The sequence below is a fragment of the Atractosteus spatula genome, chromosome 26, assembly GCF_055471065.1.
Source record: "Atractosteus spatula isolate fAtrSpa1 chromosome 26, fAtrSpa1.hap1, whole genome shotgun sequence".
NCBI lineage: Eukaryota > Metazoa > Chordata > Actinopteri > Semionotiformes > Lepisosteidae > Atractosteus > Atractosteus spatula.
Window position 1 is genome coordinate 9,673,314 of NC_142731.1, and position 15,330 is coordinate 9,688,643.

A 15,330-nucleotide genomic window follows, 5' to 3' on the forward strand; every position below is an offset into this window, starting at 1 on the left:
TTCTGGACCCGTCGACTGACCTCGCACGAGCAAAAAAAAAACAAAAAAAAAGACGGATTGGATTTAAATTTGCCTTTTAAAGAGATCTGTCCGTTTCTTTGCGTTGACTTTGCTGTTGGAAGAGACATTTTCCGCGCGAAGTGTTAGGTGTAAGCTGCACTAAAGGCAACCTGCTTTGTAGCGTTTTCAACACAGGGTGCAGAGAGAAAAATAAGATTGAATCGGAGCCACAACGCTTAATATGATAACGCAATAAGGGGTTCAGCGCGGAGTCTGTTTCTGGAGCGATTTTGATGCCGTTTCGTGGGACACTGGAGGCCGATTCAGACATGAAATCAATGCTTAAGCCCACTGGCTCTGAATAAGAGAAACTTTATTGTTTTTTTTACTTCAAGTTAAGCTACAAACAAATACAAAAAGCTTATTGGCAAAATGCTTACAGGCAGTCAGACATGACAGTTGCCATTTTTTTCCACAAAACGTTTGTCATTCACTCTGCCCACTACAAACAAGCTATTGGTCACAGTAAAATGTCTAGTATGTACATCTTCTCTGGAGCGTATGAATGATACAATAATATACAATTACCATTTCGAATAGAATTATACACACTTAATGAACGGAGACAGAAATTTAGACTGCAATGTACATTTCTTCTTTTTAACAAAATAAAGTAACAATCTGAAGACATGACAAAATAATAAAATAACACAAAAAGTAACAGAGCAAAGACTTTTGCAAATGTTTTGCAAGAGCCACGAGCGTCTATGTTTTTTTTTTACTGGGGCAGAGGAGATTCTAGATTGTAAACTTAAAACTATACAGCTGTTACAGATTGTAAATAAGTTATAACATTTAGGAGCTCACAGGAAACATGCTAACTTTCAAGAAAGCATCAACAATGCACTTAACACCGAAAACGATATTTATAACAATAACAACGGGCATTGGAGAGCATTTTTTCCCTTTTCAAATAAAAAAAACGTCATTTAAAAAACAACAAAAACAAAAAAACGACAACAACAGATAAACACAAGTTTGTGTTAGCAGTACCACAGTAGATTTTTTTTTATAGTTGTCTTAAACACCAACAACATGCGGAGAAGATGCCTCTCTGTACAGTACTCCGGATTCAGAATAGTGTTATTCGTATTTACTTTTTTATTTTCATTTTTCCCCCCCTCCAACATTTTAATTTCTATTTCTTAAAATGCACACTAGGGTTGAAATGCGCTACCTGCAGTAGCGAGGCTCATGCTTTTCAATTTATTATCCTTCTTCCATTTCATTCTCCTGTTTTGGAACCAGATTTTAATTTGCCGTTCCGACAGGCAGAGAGCGTGGGCTATCTCTATCCTCCTTCTCCGGGTTAGATACCTATTGAAATGAAATTCCTTCTCCAGCTCTAGCGTCTGGTATCGGGTGTACGCTGTCCGGGCCCTTTTCCCATCTGGTCCAGTCATATCTGAATAGCGTGAATAAATGTAGGAATAGCCATTAACGCGAGTGGACTACCACCACCACCAGCATAATTATCATCATCATAATCATCAGCAGCAGCACCGGGAGAAAATAATTATATTATAAACGCAGAATATACACACTCACACACACACTCGAGTTACAGCGAGACATGTTTTGCAAAGTCCTAAAAAAAAAACAGCATCACCAAAACCCTCCGTATTACCTGTCCTGGATTTTAAAGATGAAACTTCTTTCATCAGCGTTTCACTTTTTAAAACTTAGCAAAACCTACCGATCGCAGCCTCTTTGAGATTTACCGATCTCTCTCTCTCTCTCTGACTGGCTATATGGCTGTGCTCCCACCAAAATCACCTTTTCCGCCCAACGCTTCTCTCCGCCTGCTCTGCCTCTCTTCCCCTGCTCTATGGCTCCGTCTTCCTCCCCAGTAAACAAGTTCCCACACGCACTAAAATGAAGTTTTGCAGGGGAGCAGAAAACTTCCCTGTCTCCCCGTGCCTTTCCCCCTCTCTCCCTCTCCCTCTCTCCCCTTTCTTCTCTCTCCCTGCCCGGAGTTCCAGCAAGGCAGGGCTCGGGAGATTTATGACGCTTTCGGGGAACAGTCGGCAATAAAGGCAGATTTAGGCTATACAGTAAAAAAAACACTAACGGATAAAACGACGGAATGAAATAAAACACAGGCGCATCCATAACAACAAGAAGGAGAATAGTTTGATGTATATATACCATGACTAATATGGAGTTTCCGCATCCAGGGGAATATTTGTGGCGCCTGTCCCTCGGCCGCCGCTGTCGTGGAGGTTGCGGTAGCCTCTTGCTGTTGCTGTGTCCGGGGAATGGGGTTGCTGGCTCTGTGGGTGCCTTCTTCGGTCTCAGAAGAGGCGCTGGTCTCGTCTAGCTCTGTGAAATGTGTGCTGCTGCTGCTGCTGCTGCTGTTGTTGGTGGTGAGGTTATTGCTGGCCGCGCTGGCGGTCTGATCGGAAGGGGACGAGGAGCTTTTGGGTCCGAGCGTCTCGCTGTTGGAGCAGGGCAGAGACTCGGGAGGCGACAGCGAGCAGCTCGACGGCTGCCGGAACCTCGTCTCCGGGGCTGGAGACGGAAAACCACGGGAGTTATCTCCAACAGCCCCAAAGTGGCTGGAGGAGGCTGAGCGATTGACGCTTAGGTCCATTCCATTGTAGTTGTAACCGTATGAGCTCGAATGCATGGTGCCGGGGTCCCTGTACGAACCGTTCATAGCGCTGCTGCTGGTTCCATAATTTAGTATCTGATAGTCGGGGCCATTTGGGTAGCGCCCTGAGAACGAGTTTACAAAGTAAGAGCTCATTTAGGTTATTTTAGAGGGCTTGATTTGTAGATCTTGGTCGTTATAACGCTGTGCTTCACGATTTATGATGTATTAATGAATTATAGCAATGCACTGTACTTCGTTTTTGCTATGTATGCGGCCAAATATGGGGGTGGGGGTGCGGTGGTGAATCACGTGCTTTTGTTGACCAGTCGTAAATTCTCACTGATGACTTCAAGAGGTAATTCATGCGCTATGGTTACAAATGATGACGAGATGAGAATCGTTAGGCTGAAGTCAATGTGCGCCTCCCAATCGCTGGGTTGTGCAGCGTGCTGGCAGAGAGCGTCACCTACTGGGAATATAATTTATTGCACAGAAGGAGGATCCCTGTTCACTTTCTTATTTCGCTTTTATCTTTCTCTGATAACAATAATCATAATAATGATTTATTAGCCCCCTTATCTTTCTTGTTGGTGCTTCAAAATGTAAATTAATTTAGATTTATTTTGCTGTTTTATACAGATAACATGTAATAATACAAATACTACTAATAATACTACTACTAATAAAATACATTGCATTAATAAGATTGTATTTTACAGAAAATTCGCCGTGACGTGGTAAATGAATCGCAGTAGTTGGAAAGGTACACTCATATTAAAATCAAGCTTAAAACCAGATTACTGTGAAAACGGGTTTATTGTTAAGATGAGATGAAAAATAAGTTTTTAAACGGTGGTGCAGCAGCAGCCGCAATAATAACCGGTCTCAAAATTAAAAAAAAAAACAAAAAACCAGAAGCTAAGAATCCTAGACACGTTGAAATATTCACCTCTATATTTGTGGTTATGCACATCTCCAAGACTCTCCATTTTAATTTTAAGGTCGTGTATGTAGGGACGCGAGAAAAAATAGTTATTTCTGCTTTTTGGTCGCTGTGCTCAAACTACTCCTACTTTCTCTCCTTTTTGCAATCCGTGAGCCTTCGTTCTTTTACCCCTGTACGGGTTATGTTACGTGTTTTTAATCTGTCCGGGGTTCACCTTTATCGTTAACGTGCAGTGCTTGTGAAGAAAGTCCAGCTCTGTGATACAGCTGTAAAAAACATCCAGTTTCTGCGTTCTAAAACCGTGGTCGTGTCGGATACTTCCAACGGACAAGCCTATATCAGGCGGATATAAGGCGTTACATACGTAGGAGTTTAATGTCTGTGTAAAGCATTGTATCCTCCAAACGCTACGAAATAAAAAAAAAGTTAGGCTGAGTAATTAGCACATTTTTTTGTTAATTGAAAACGAGGAAATAATGCCACTATTTGTGGTTTGTTGACTTTGACAGTCATAAAGGCATTCAAAAATATTATATAGATTTGGGCTCATAACGTGTGCAACAGCTTCGACGCGCTTACTGTAAGTAAGGAACTGTTTTCGTACATTTGAGGTCAGTGTTTATGTAGTTTTGAAAAAAATATATATAGTGTATCACCTTCCTGGAAAATACATAAATTACATCATGTGCCAAGTTAATGAATCCAACGAATCTCGTTCAATCGAAAAACGCCTGCATGATTTTTTTTTTAAAAGCAAAAGGCGTGCTCTGGAAAAAAAAAATTCTCAAAGAAGGAAAAAAAATCTAAAAGCAATCAACTCAATAAAAGAAAACTATTCCTTTAGCCGTCGCGCGCTGTTGGCGGGGGGGGGAGAAAAAGGGGGCGCGCGGCTACTTTGGCGTCGGGAGAAGGCCGGCGGTGATGGGGTCACTTTCCCTTTCAGCCTGGAAAACGCTTCCTCCAGCCGCTACCCTGCTGGCACACGCCATTCCCCCACGTCTCCTGTCTCCAGACTCCCCTCAACACCGCACCCAGACCCCGGATCAGGGCCGCCCGACCCCCGGCCACCGCTCTGACTCGGGGCTGGCCGCGACGCGAGGCGAAGTCAGGGAAATTGGGGCAATTACCCTTTTAAACAAAGTTCACATTTCACTTCGGGATCACGTAGACGTAGAAGGATACACGTACACGAGAACTGAAAATACAGTCCGAATTCTCACGGCGTGTGAAATAGCACAGCTCCGTTTTATACTCGCGAGTCGCCGGCTTATTTCAGATTTCGAGTGGTCTACAAGACGAGCGAGTTTTGTTTTTTGCCCCCCGCTGCTAAGGGGGTTGAAATATCTGGGTTTTGCCACAGGTATGACACGAATGCACTTTAAAACCAGACGGACTTCAAAAGACTTAATTATGTAGATGAGATTTGGAGCAAACAGAAAGGAACAAGTTGAGGCATAATTATTTTTTATTGAATGATTTCTCCATTAGATACCCTTTGTGACAAAACTACAAACACAACCACGTACAAAATTAATAAAATAGAAACTTTTGAGCCAGCCTAGGTAGTTCTATTTTTTTTTCTCAGTAGATTTATTTTTGTCCCTTAAACTATAAAACAACTCACACACAGACCGCGGGCATTTAACTTACAAAAGAAATACATAACTCAACCGTGCACGGAACTATTTTCTTCTTTTTATACAGAGTTTAAATATGAACACGACTATGACAGTTATTTCAAACAGCTTCCTTAAACATAGTCATTGAAGTCACTGAGGCGAGTGTTAAACTGAGGAGTTGACGACGAGCAAAACAGGTAGACCAGTTTTCCGCAAAACGGGAAATTCTCAAATAAAATAACAATATCGAGTCAGAAGGAGACGTTAGGTGAAATTCTGGAATGCTACAACGAATTTACTCAACACGTTTTTCACTGGTGGAAATCTGGAAGGAAGTGTAAATTAAAAAAAATACAAGTCTTTATATTTCATAATTAGAATAGCGCGGAATCCGCGTTTATCTTCATTGTCTGTTGATTATTCTGTCCGCTTTTCTTCCTCCTCTTCCCCGCTGGTTTGTGAGGAGTTGATCAGCTTGTTCTCCTTCTTCCATTTCATGCGGCGGTTCTGGAACCAGATCTTGATCTGCCGCTCGGTCAGGCAGAGGGCGTGCGCGATCTCGATGCGCCGCCGCCGGGTCAGGTACCTGTTGAAGTGGAACTCCTTCTCCAGCTCCAGCGTCTGGTAGCGGGTGTAGGTCTGCCGGCCCCGGCGGCCGGTGTTTCCGAAGACCGAGCCTGCCCAGGGCGGAAAGAAAAGAGACGAGTCACGTTCAATGGCCCAGAATTTAACGTGTTAATAACAGCAGTGAATGCTGCCGAAGAACGCCGACCAGACTCGGCAAATCCTCACAGTCGTTTTGTTGCATTTAGTCAACTGCTGGCGAGTTTCTCAAAGCATGACGAAGCATTACTAAACAAACTCCCAGTGACAGAACCGACTGTCCCCCCCCCCCCCCATCCTCTCCTCTACAACGGCGGCTATCATCGTTATTAGTATGGTATTTGCTAATATCGTAGTTTATCCGTCTCCGTTTAAGCAAAAGTAAAGAGTGTTAGTCGTACTTGTCAAATACAACTTCCAACAATAAGGCGTTATACATCATCCTGACGCACACATTTGCGTGGAAAAAAAAGCCTTTTGTTGGAATCTGTCATCTCTCCCACACGTGTCTCTATCTTTCAGGAATAAAATCACGGCTGCCGTTTTCAGCCCACACGCCTCTCGCCACCAGTGATACATCTCAGCATTTAAAGAATAATGAGTTCCATATTGATTAGTATAACTGTGCACATTAACGGATCTACCTACACTTTATGTACAGTACTAATGGACATCAATTTGGTTCCTTTGAGCCAACAAACAATAAATCTAAACATGGAGACTATTAACTTTTTGATTAAGGAGGTCGCACTCAAACTAGCTGTAGATCAAAGATAAGAATTAACCAATGGCAAAGACTGGCGTGCCTGTATGTTGTGAAGTTTCTGAAAGTCGATTCCGACGTCCTCCTAAAAATACAATTTTGTTTTCGGGGGGGGGGGGGGGATTTTGTTTTGCTTAGCCTCGCTTAACATTTCTACAGTAGCTGACGAGCACTAATAACGGCTTACATTAATAGCCCATTACAACAATGCCTTGTCGTGAAATATCGTGCGAGGAGTGTTACCCTGCCGAAGCGACCAATTAAGCGACTACACTCTAGAATAAACATGTTCTCGAATTATTCGACGTACAGCGGTCCAATCCACGAACAGTTCGAAAAAGCAGGTACGATTTTATTTTTTAACCTCCCTGACGCCTAAGTCCTGTCAGGAGAGCATTTTGGGTTTTTTTTTACAGCCAGTCCAAAAATATCAAATAAGTAGGTGGACAACTGTAAATATGGAGGACAAGGCAGACTTTCTAAAGGCTATGTTCCCTCTAGCTCCAGCCTGGGGGGTGAGTTTAGACTAGTTTAGATTGCCAGGGACGAATTCTCTCCTCACTGCGAAATCCCCCGACACAGCTCACTCCAGCCGTAACCGCCTACTGTAAAAATCACAGCGCTGCTAAACAGCAACCGCAGCTGCATCTGGGAAGCGCGGCATGAAAAATGAGAAGCTGACTCACCGTTGCAGGAGTTCATCCGCTGCATCCAGGGGTAGACCGGAGTGGGGGTCTTCTGCTCCTCGCTCTCAGCGAATATGTTTTTGCTGTGCGCCGCGCAGTCCGACTTCCGCGGCTCGGGGTTCGACCCCAGCGCGTGCTCCTCCAGGCTCGAGAGCGCACAGGCTGCGTCCTTGTCTCTGTAAAAATTGGCCGCGGCGTAATCGCAGGCGGCCGCCGTACTCGTCCGGCCGTAGGCAGCGTTTGCCTGCTGGTAATAAGAGGATGGATAAGCCTTATCCGGCACGCTTGTAGATCCATAGGCTGCGCCGGGGTAGTGTCTTAAAGGATCCGTGTATCCGGAGGAATATAACGGGATCTGTCCCAAGAACGACTCCTGTCCGCCGGGCAGAGTCACTGGGAAAGTAGAGTTTACAAAATACGAACTCATTGGGAGGGTACAGTGCTTTTCCTTGGTTTATGATTTGTTGTGTTTTATAGTCCAAGTGGTTTAGCTATTAGTAGTTTATCGGAGATTGGGTTTTAGCTGAAGGGGGGGTGGCGAGATGCCACTGCGGGACAGAGGAAAACCATACCATATGATCAGCAGCCGGCCAATCGCGAGCACCCGTGAGGAGCGTCTTATTCCGCGCATCAGGGATCCCGGCAGAGATCTGAAACCTCCTTATTTCCTCTCCCCCCCCCCCCTTTTCCAAGAGAGAGAAAAGCCTCCTCAAAAACTCTTCTTTCCAGCTCGAAATGTAAAACTTCCGCGTTAACGAGCCACAGCCGTGGAGGCGCGGAGACGGCACAGTCACAGAAACTGCGGGTCCCGCAGCTGCCGGACTGTACAGACCGGTCACATCTGTCGCCCTTTTGCAGTGGCACTGATACTGTATCTTTCGTGTTTTGGCCATTGTGGGAGCTGCGCGAGTGTGTGTGTGTGTACCGTTATTGAGAAGATCGGCTTCGTTCAAGTTGGTTATAGGTTCATGTTTTGTTTTGTTTTTTAAGCGTTTCGCCTATGCGCCTTGTTTTTAAAATCGTTACCGAGCTTTTCTTTTATTTTGTACACGTATTTGTCCCTTAAACAACAAGCAATGACACACGCAGGTTCATAGAAATAACAGAGGAGGAATTACCGACTGGCAGCAACAAGTTTGGGGAAATTTCGGGTTTAATCCTTCGAACAGGGTCCATTCGGTGCTACACTACAGGGTGACTGGCGTTTGCCAAACACGCAGTCGCGCATGGAGGGTCTGGGCTCTTGTTAACTAGTGCCACCTATACTGCTAGCTTACTGTACCTTTTATGAGTGATCCATCAAGCCTGTTATGAAAACAGAAGGCTTAAGTTCGCATTTAATACCCGCGTCTCTTAACCCGTGTTAATGACAAGCACGTTTGCTGACCCCCTACAGCGTTTCACAACCGAACTGGAAAGTCTGAGAGAACGCCAAGTCTTTCAGCGAGTTATCCTTAATTCCCCCATGAACGCCGATAACCGTTTTACTCTCATACAGTAGAAAGTTTTGTTGTTGTTTTTTTATGGTCAGCAAGCCTGCTTCTGCTGTCAGGCTAGAGGTTACCATTCCGCACTCGTTCTGCACGGCAAGGCAGTGCTGTTCAAACTTCGTGCACCTCTCCGGACAAAGAAAAACACACGAAACGTTACACCTGAGAATACTCTCCACCGTCGTCTTGCAGAAGGTCCTCCCCTCCTCTTCCACCGACGGCTCTTGTTTTGATCGCTGTCTGCGGCCGTTTTGATATCGTGTTCACCGGTACTGGCAGCGGAAAACCGAAAGAGCCCCCAAAATACAGGGTTTCTGCACCAACCGGCAAATTCACCATTTTAATCCCAAGCACACATTAATTATTTATGAGCGCAAACTGCAGACCGCGGCTGTTAATTTGTATTTTTTAAATAAGCGAAAAGGCGATCATTTAAGGAAATAACACCTAAAGGAAATGGGCTTTCCTTTCATGCGCGTTTCTATTATACATTTTTTTTCTCTCTCTCTCTCGATGCAGGGTTTTCCTTTGTGAAACCGGTCGGACTCCGAGCAACACAAACACATTTTCGAACTCACCCCCTGAAAGAGACCAAGCGACAAACTGTTTGGGGAGGGGGGGGGGGGGGGGGGAATTCAGAAGCCAGTGTCGCCAGGAGGAAACTGGGGCAAGCAGCGAGAGAGCCCGGAATCTCAGCGGAAACACCGCCGAGGAATCGCACCTACGAGAACAGCGCTCTTTCAAAACTCTTAGCCCTGTTTTACCGAGACAGAAAAACAAGTCGGGCATGCCTGTCATTTTGAGTAACTTCCCCGAAGATCGCTCACTGCTCTGTGTACATGCTAGATTTGTTTATGTAAGTAAATACTCTATTCGTAAAATGAAATGTTTTTGTGTTTGTATTTGCTGTGATAGATCACATTGATCAAAATTTATTCAGGGAACTGATCGCATTGTTTGAGGTTTATGCAAAATATTTTAATGTATGAGGTCATAATTACGAAAATTATATATATATATGCTTAGAAAATGTGTATATAAGGGCTTCATGCGTTTTGCATAATTACAGTAAGTCCGTGTTCCTAGGTACAGCTTCATTACAATTATACTGAAAATTATTTAGGTCTCTTTCTGTCTGGGTTTTAAACATTCTTGCTTTTTAGTGTAAAATAAAAATTAAAATGTGAAGAAATGAATTTTCATCTTTTTTGAAAGGAACCAAAAACTACCGAGTACTCTCTGGCAAAGTAAGGTCAGAACTCCAAAGGAAACTTAAATTCAAAACAGACCGTAGCGACCCAAAGGAAAAAACAGACTGCGATTTATTTCAACTGTTTTTTTTTTCAAAAATAGTTTCTTTGTGTACTTCCTTAAGAATAAATAAGGAGCTCAGTAAGTGGAGTCCCATGTTACACTTAAAAATGTTTAAATAGATGCACCCACTGAATTAAAGTTGAAGGAGTCCCGCAAGACTTTTCGAATTCCTCTCGCCTGTTCTTCACAGCACCGATTTCAGCCTTTTTAAAACGTTTTAACAAAAAAAAGTTTGAGGCCAAGAGTCCGAATCAATCGTCGTTTACAATTAATCAGACCATTTTTAAAAATTAAATGTTAAAACATTAACAAAATGGTGGGATGTTTCGTTACGTATTCTTTGCTATTATAAATCGGAACTTTTAATTTTAAGCACATTAAACAGAAGGCTTTTCTTTTTTTTATTCGCTTCCCCGAGATCTTTCTCCTAATTCACCCTGTGAGACTGTTGCACTGATAAAAATCGCCCAAGCAAGACAGTTTGAAAACACACTTTCCGACTGTTTCCAAAGTCAGAGCTTAATTGTTACTTACGGCTTTCGCGTGTGGTTCCTGAGCGCGGTGGGTCCTTATTTCTACATTAACCCCGAGTTTATTAAAAAAAAATCAAGTACAAAAAGAAAATAAACATCAGCAAATCGATAATTACTGTAACATCGCTCTCTCGCGCGCGGGGGGGAGCCGCCTGTATTTAATTACTCTATTCCACGTGAGATCGTTCTTAATTATAATTTAAAAAGGCGCCATAAGGTGAACAATTAATAAAAGAAAGGCTGTTTTCGTCGCTAAAACGGTACCAATCATCACAACAATATAGAGAAAGAATCATCCTAAAATATTTAAACTGACGTGGCAGGCAGAATGATTCTATGGATTAAATGAAGTAGGTAAAAGATAATATAAACTCGCTTTATTGACTGAGGTTTATTTCTAATTATTATTCATCAATTACTTGATCCTCAAAGACACTTAATTGCGCTGAACTCATCAGCTAGCCCGTTACCTCCTACAATTCTGCGCAGATTAGCCGGTAAATATTTAATTGCTAGGTGCGAGTTTGATCTCATTTACTCCCGTCTTAAACGCTGATGTGGAAAACTGCAGCAAAGGCCAGGAACAACTTAGATGTTCACTGCTTTGCCCACTAACTAATGATTAACTCGGCTTGGGTGGAAATCCGCATTAACAGAAAAAAAAACTCCAGTGTCCATTTTGGGCGCAGACGGAGAAGTGCTTATAATTTAAAAAAAAATATATATATATTTTAAAATAACATTTCAGCAAAAGATGACGTAAGAAGTTTTTTTTAAAGGTCGATTCATATTTTAAAAATATATGATTCGTTTAATCCTGCACAAGTATACCAATAATCTAAATATTATGGTATGATAGATAATATCTCTATAATGTGTATATATAGAGAGACGTGGTGTGTGATATGTATTTCATGGATTGTATATGATATATCTCAATGGCTGCTTAAAGAAGTAAAAATCTAGTTTGACTTGCACTAAAAATCTGGAACATAATAGTGAATAATCAAGTATTGATACCGGAGAAAATGTGCTGTCGCGCGCCATAGCCTTGAACGTACAGACGGAAAACCTGAAATCAATCTGAATGATCAAGGACGCATTCTGACATACAGTGAGTCTCTACAGCCCCCCCTTCTCTCTCTCCCCCTCTGTCTCTCGTTCTCGCCTTCTGTCTCTCTAGTCCTCTCCCTCCACCAAACACCCATCGTCGCCCGCCGGGGACTTGGCAAAAGCGTAGGTGTGAGTGAAGCCGAAGGTTTCAGGCGCCGCCGCTCAAAGGTCGCTTGGCCGCTCGCACGGACCGTGAGCTCACCCCGAAACGGCCCTGTGGAGACGCCAGGGAAGAAAACCGCGGTGATGAGCACCACACCAATAACAACACTCATTTCAGCCCTAATATCGAGGGGGCGCATAGAGCGCCGCTCGCGGCTTTTCAGAAAGATAGACCACCCCCTTGTTGTCAGCTCCCCCCCCCCCACTCTGATCCACACAACAGACAACGCCGTCATGAGAGTGCAGACACATCAAAGACTAAGAGGAAGACCTAGATTACAGCCCTCTGCATTCTCTGCCCTAATGGAGTACATGACTGCACAGGAAACACGCCCTGCAGCATTTCGCACCCTTACAAGTGTCTGTATTTGGGGTTTTCGAAGATTTCTGGAGCTCAGCAAGACACACAGGTAGTTCGCACAGACGTGCCACCCATGCCAACACACAAGCACGGAGAACACTTAAGAAAGCAGGAGAGGTTGTGACCTCAGACTGGCCGTCACACTTTCCTCTTCTTATGTCACGACGACGCTAGATGGCAGCAACGAGCCAAGGACGACCGAGAGCTGCGCCAGTCTGCGCCATCGGAGCGGTGTTACACACTGCAGAGAAGAGCTCTGGGATTGCACGGTGACTCACTGTACCATATGCAAGGGTATTTAAAGCACGGACTTCGACTTTAGACAGAAAAATAGACAAATATTATTGTAGCACTAACCCACTGACAGTTACAGACTATTAACCAATGCTCTTAATATCACATTCACAACTACTTGAGCTGATTGTATTATTGTTGTTGTTGTTGTTGTTGTTTCTGCTGCTGTTGTTGTTAACCTATCTGGCGATCTTGCACAATGTAAAATAAACTCCCCTCATTTGAAATTGTTCCGCGTCTCATCTGATTTCATTGCAAATATTTCTCATCCGGGGTCTCATTCACCGAGGCATCAGGCGCCCAGTGATGGAATGCAATTAAAATATCGCGTCATTGTGCTGCTTCACGCCATTCATCTAGAGAAATACAACATATTCAATTATGGTGTAATATTTTCGATAAATAAAAGTAACATTCGTCATTTTTTATAATTTCTACGCCATACCAGAGTATTCAATGGTTTTATTATTTTCAAGATCAGAAACGTCTATTATTATTATTATTATTATTATTATTATTATTATTATTATTATATTATTATTATTACACACGATCGCCAGGTGAGACGGCTCGGAGCGGCGCCTCGCTTTGTAACAAGAGAATCTCCGCGAGAGACAGAGCCGAGCACGAGACGTTGCAGCTGTGTCCCAACACAACCGGATGGATTTTGCTGGAGAAAAGGCGGAAGGGAAGCCAAGAGCCGAGGGAGAGAGAGAGTGAGGGATCACCTTCTTTCAAAGTTAGGTTCCTGGATGCGTTTCAAATATGAAGATAACGGATTACTGGTTTGATCCTGAGCAATACATCAAACTAAGGGATTAATCGGTGTGGATGGGGAGGGAATTTCGCTGGTATTAGTCTTTCCGAGTCACGTTTATATAAACATTCCTGCTTCCTCACCCTCCTTTTAAAAACAGTTCCTAATCGCTCCGATGCGGAGCGGTGTCTCCTCCGTGGTGCTGGGTTAGGCCGGCGTCACGGTGAGCGCAGGAATGTCGCATAGCGCCCGTGGCCCCTCACACGGCGCCCCACGTAAGAGGTGACCCAAGAGAGCTCAGCACGATCCAATTGGCAACAGAGCAGCTCCACCACACAGCGGAGCCTCTACCCAGCTCGCAAACCGCCCTCGCCTCGCCACAGGCACCCCACCGCATCCACCACCACCGAGTTCCAGCAATCAATAGCCTGCCCAGTCACTTTCATCTCACCTAAACTCTGCAGCCGAAAAACAAAGCGAGAATGACGAGTGACCTAGCCCGCACATTCAACAGATACACAACTAAACAACCGGCCTTTCTGCATCTCCGACATTTACAGCACGCTGTGATATATTGCACTACTCTGTCATTTGCAGCAAAATAATGAATGAAACCAAGCCTTACCTTTGCTGACCATCCTTCTCTCCGTCTGAGAGCGGGCGCAGGGAGATGCTGGTTTGTTTGTTTGTTTTTTTTTGCCTCTGCCCGGACATTTCTGTGGCTCCAACCTGTACGGTCATTAGCGGCCAGGCGGCGACGCGAGAGCGGCCGTGTCTGCGCGCTTCCACCCCTGTCATTTACACGCGGAAAAGCGAGCGGGATGCCTTTATGAAAAACGAGAGCAGCTCCCCGTCGTGCCCAGACTTCACACACAGCCTCCATTGCAGCGGAAATCCCAGTTAAACTCGGCCACATGAGCACAGCAGTGAAGGAGAAAGCGCTGGGAGTCCGCTTGGTCTCCAGCAGGCGCTAAGGAACTCATCAAAGTTAATTTTTTTTATTATTTATATCAATGAAAAAGAGCCAAGAACCTTTAAGGAAGGCAGTGTTGCTACACAAGGTGCGGTGGCCAAAAGAATGCTGCATTATATTCACTTGGGAAATCATAAAAAGTTCATGTTCACGGCTGAAGATCCACATGACTGTTCTCGGCCAATCCCAGGACACAGCCAGTCATAAAGTTCTATCACAAAGTTGTAAATTTTCATAAAACAACAAGGAATTTATTGCATTTCTTCACGAGTGCGTTAGCAGCAGTCTTTCCTCCGTCGCCATTTTCCCCCCCTGCAAAACTAGAAGGATCTCGAAGAATGTATTAATATTGCTAATATGGTTTAATAATCTTAATGGGTCTGATCACTGGGAAATACGCTCCGAGAGCGAGGAGGGTTTGCTTTCATGTAGCTGATAATGCCAGCAATAAAAAAATAAAGAGCAAGGCGTGTGTTTGGATTTGCATTTTGCTAAATTATACAAAGTCTTAGTGTTTTTCTGAACGAAACAGTTAAGTACCAGCTATGTTGCTAGCCAAATGATTTAAAAAAAAACGTTTAACACACCTCCGATTCTGTTAGATTACTTAATCACTCATTTCCTATATTTTATGCCAGACACAGACTTTTTATATATATATACTGGCTACAAACAAGGAGCAGGGGTATCACATCAAGCTGTGAAAATATTATTTTTGGCTCCACTCGTGATAAAAGCCATTGAAACACGCTGACCGTGTTTCAGTTTTATTTAAAACGGGGAAAATAATTCCATTGAAAAAAAAATCCGTACGAGTTCAACATACCGATATTCATATTAAGCACGTTAACAGTTAAAGTGTATTGTGGGTTCACAATTTCGGATTTGTATAAATACGTCGCCGAGCGGCTGCGTCTACAAGGAGCGGTGGCGTGGCCAAAAATACAGAAAAAAAATATATTCTGTTCGGTTTCTCTCATTTAACCACGGAGGAAATATTTGTTTTTACGTTTCATTCTGGGGGACGAGGAAACCGAGAGAACAGACTACCCCGTGAATG

The 15,330-nt window shown here is 43.7% G+C and overlaps 2 protein-coding genes across 3 annotated transcripts; both read right to left on the minus strand.

The window, feature by feature from the left end:
- Nucleotides 1-357: 357 nt before the first annotated feature.
- On the minus strand, nt 358-2,867 carry hoxb5a (homeobox B5a). Its single transcript, XM_088906248.1, has 2 exons — nt 2,209-2,867; nt 358-1,465 (listed from the first exon to the last, which is right to left on the minus strand). The coding sequence occupies exons 1-2, from the start codon at nt 2,807-2,809 to the stop codon at nt 1,218-1,220; spliced, it is 849 nt and encodes a 282-aa protein (XP_088762374.1). The 5' UTR covers nt 2,810-2,867; the 3' UTR covers nt 358-1,217.
- Nucleotides 2,868-5,049: 2,182 nt separating this feature from the next.
- hoxb6a (homeobox B6a) lies at nt 5,050-14,380 on the minus strand. 2 transcript variants are annotated; one of them, XM_088906153.1, is made up of 3 exons: nt 13,923-14,380; nt 7,274-7,520; nt 5,050-5,898 (listed from the first exon to the last, which is right to left on the minus strand). In XM_088906153.1, the coding sequence occupies exons 1-3, from the start codon at nt 14,211-14,213 to the stop codon at nt 5,639-5,641; spliced, it is 798 nt and encodes a 265-aa protein (XP_088762279.1). In that variant the 5' UTR covers nt 14,214-14,380; the 3' UTR covers nt 5,050-5,638. The 2 variants fall into 2 exon arrangements, with proteins under 2 accessions (XP_088762279.1, XP_088762280.1); XM_088906154.1 differs by lacking the exon at nt 13,923-14,380 and having other exon boundaries at nt 7,274-7,986.
- Between the last annotated feature and the right edge of the window lie 950 nt (nt 14,381-15,330).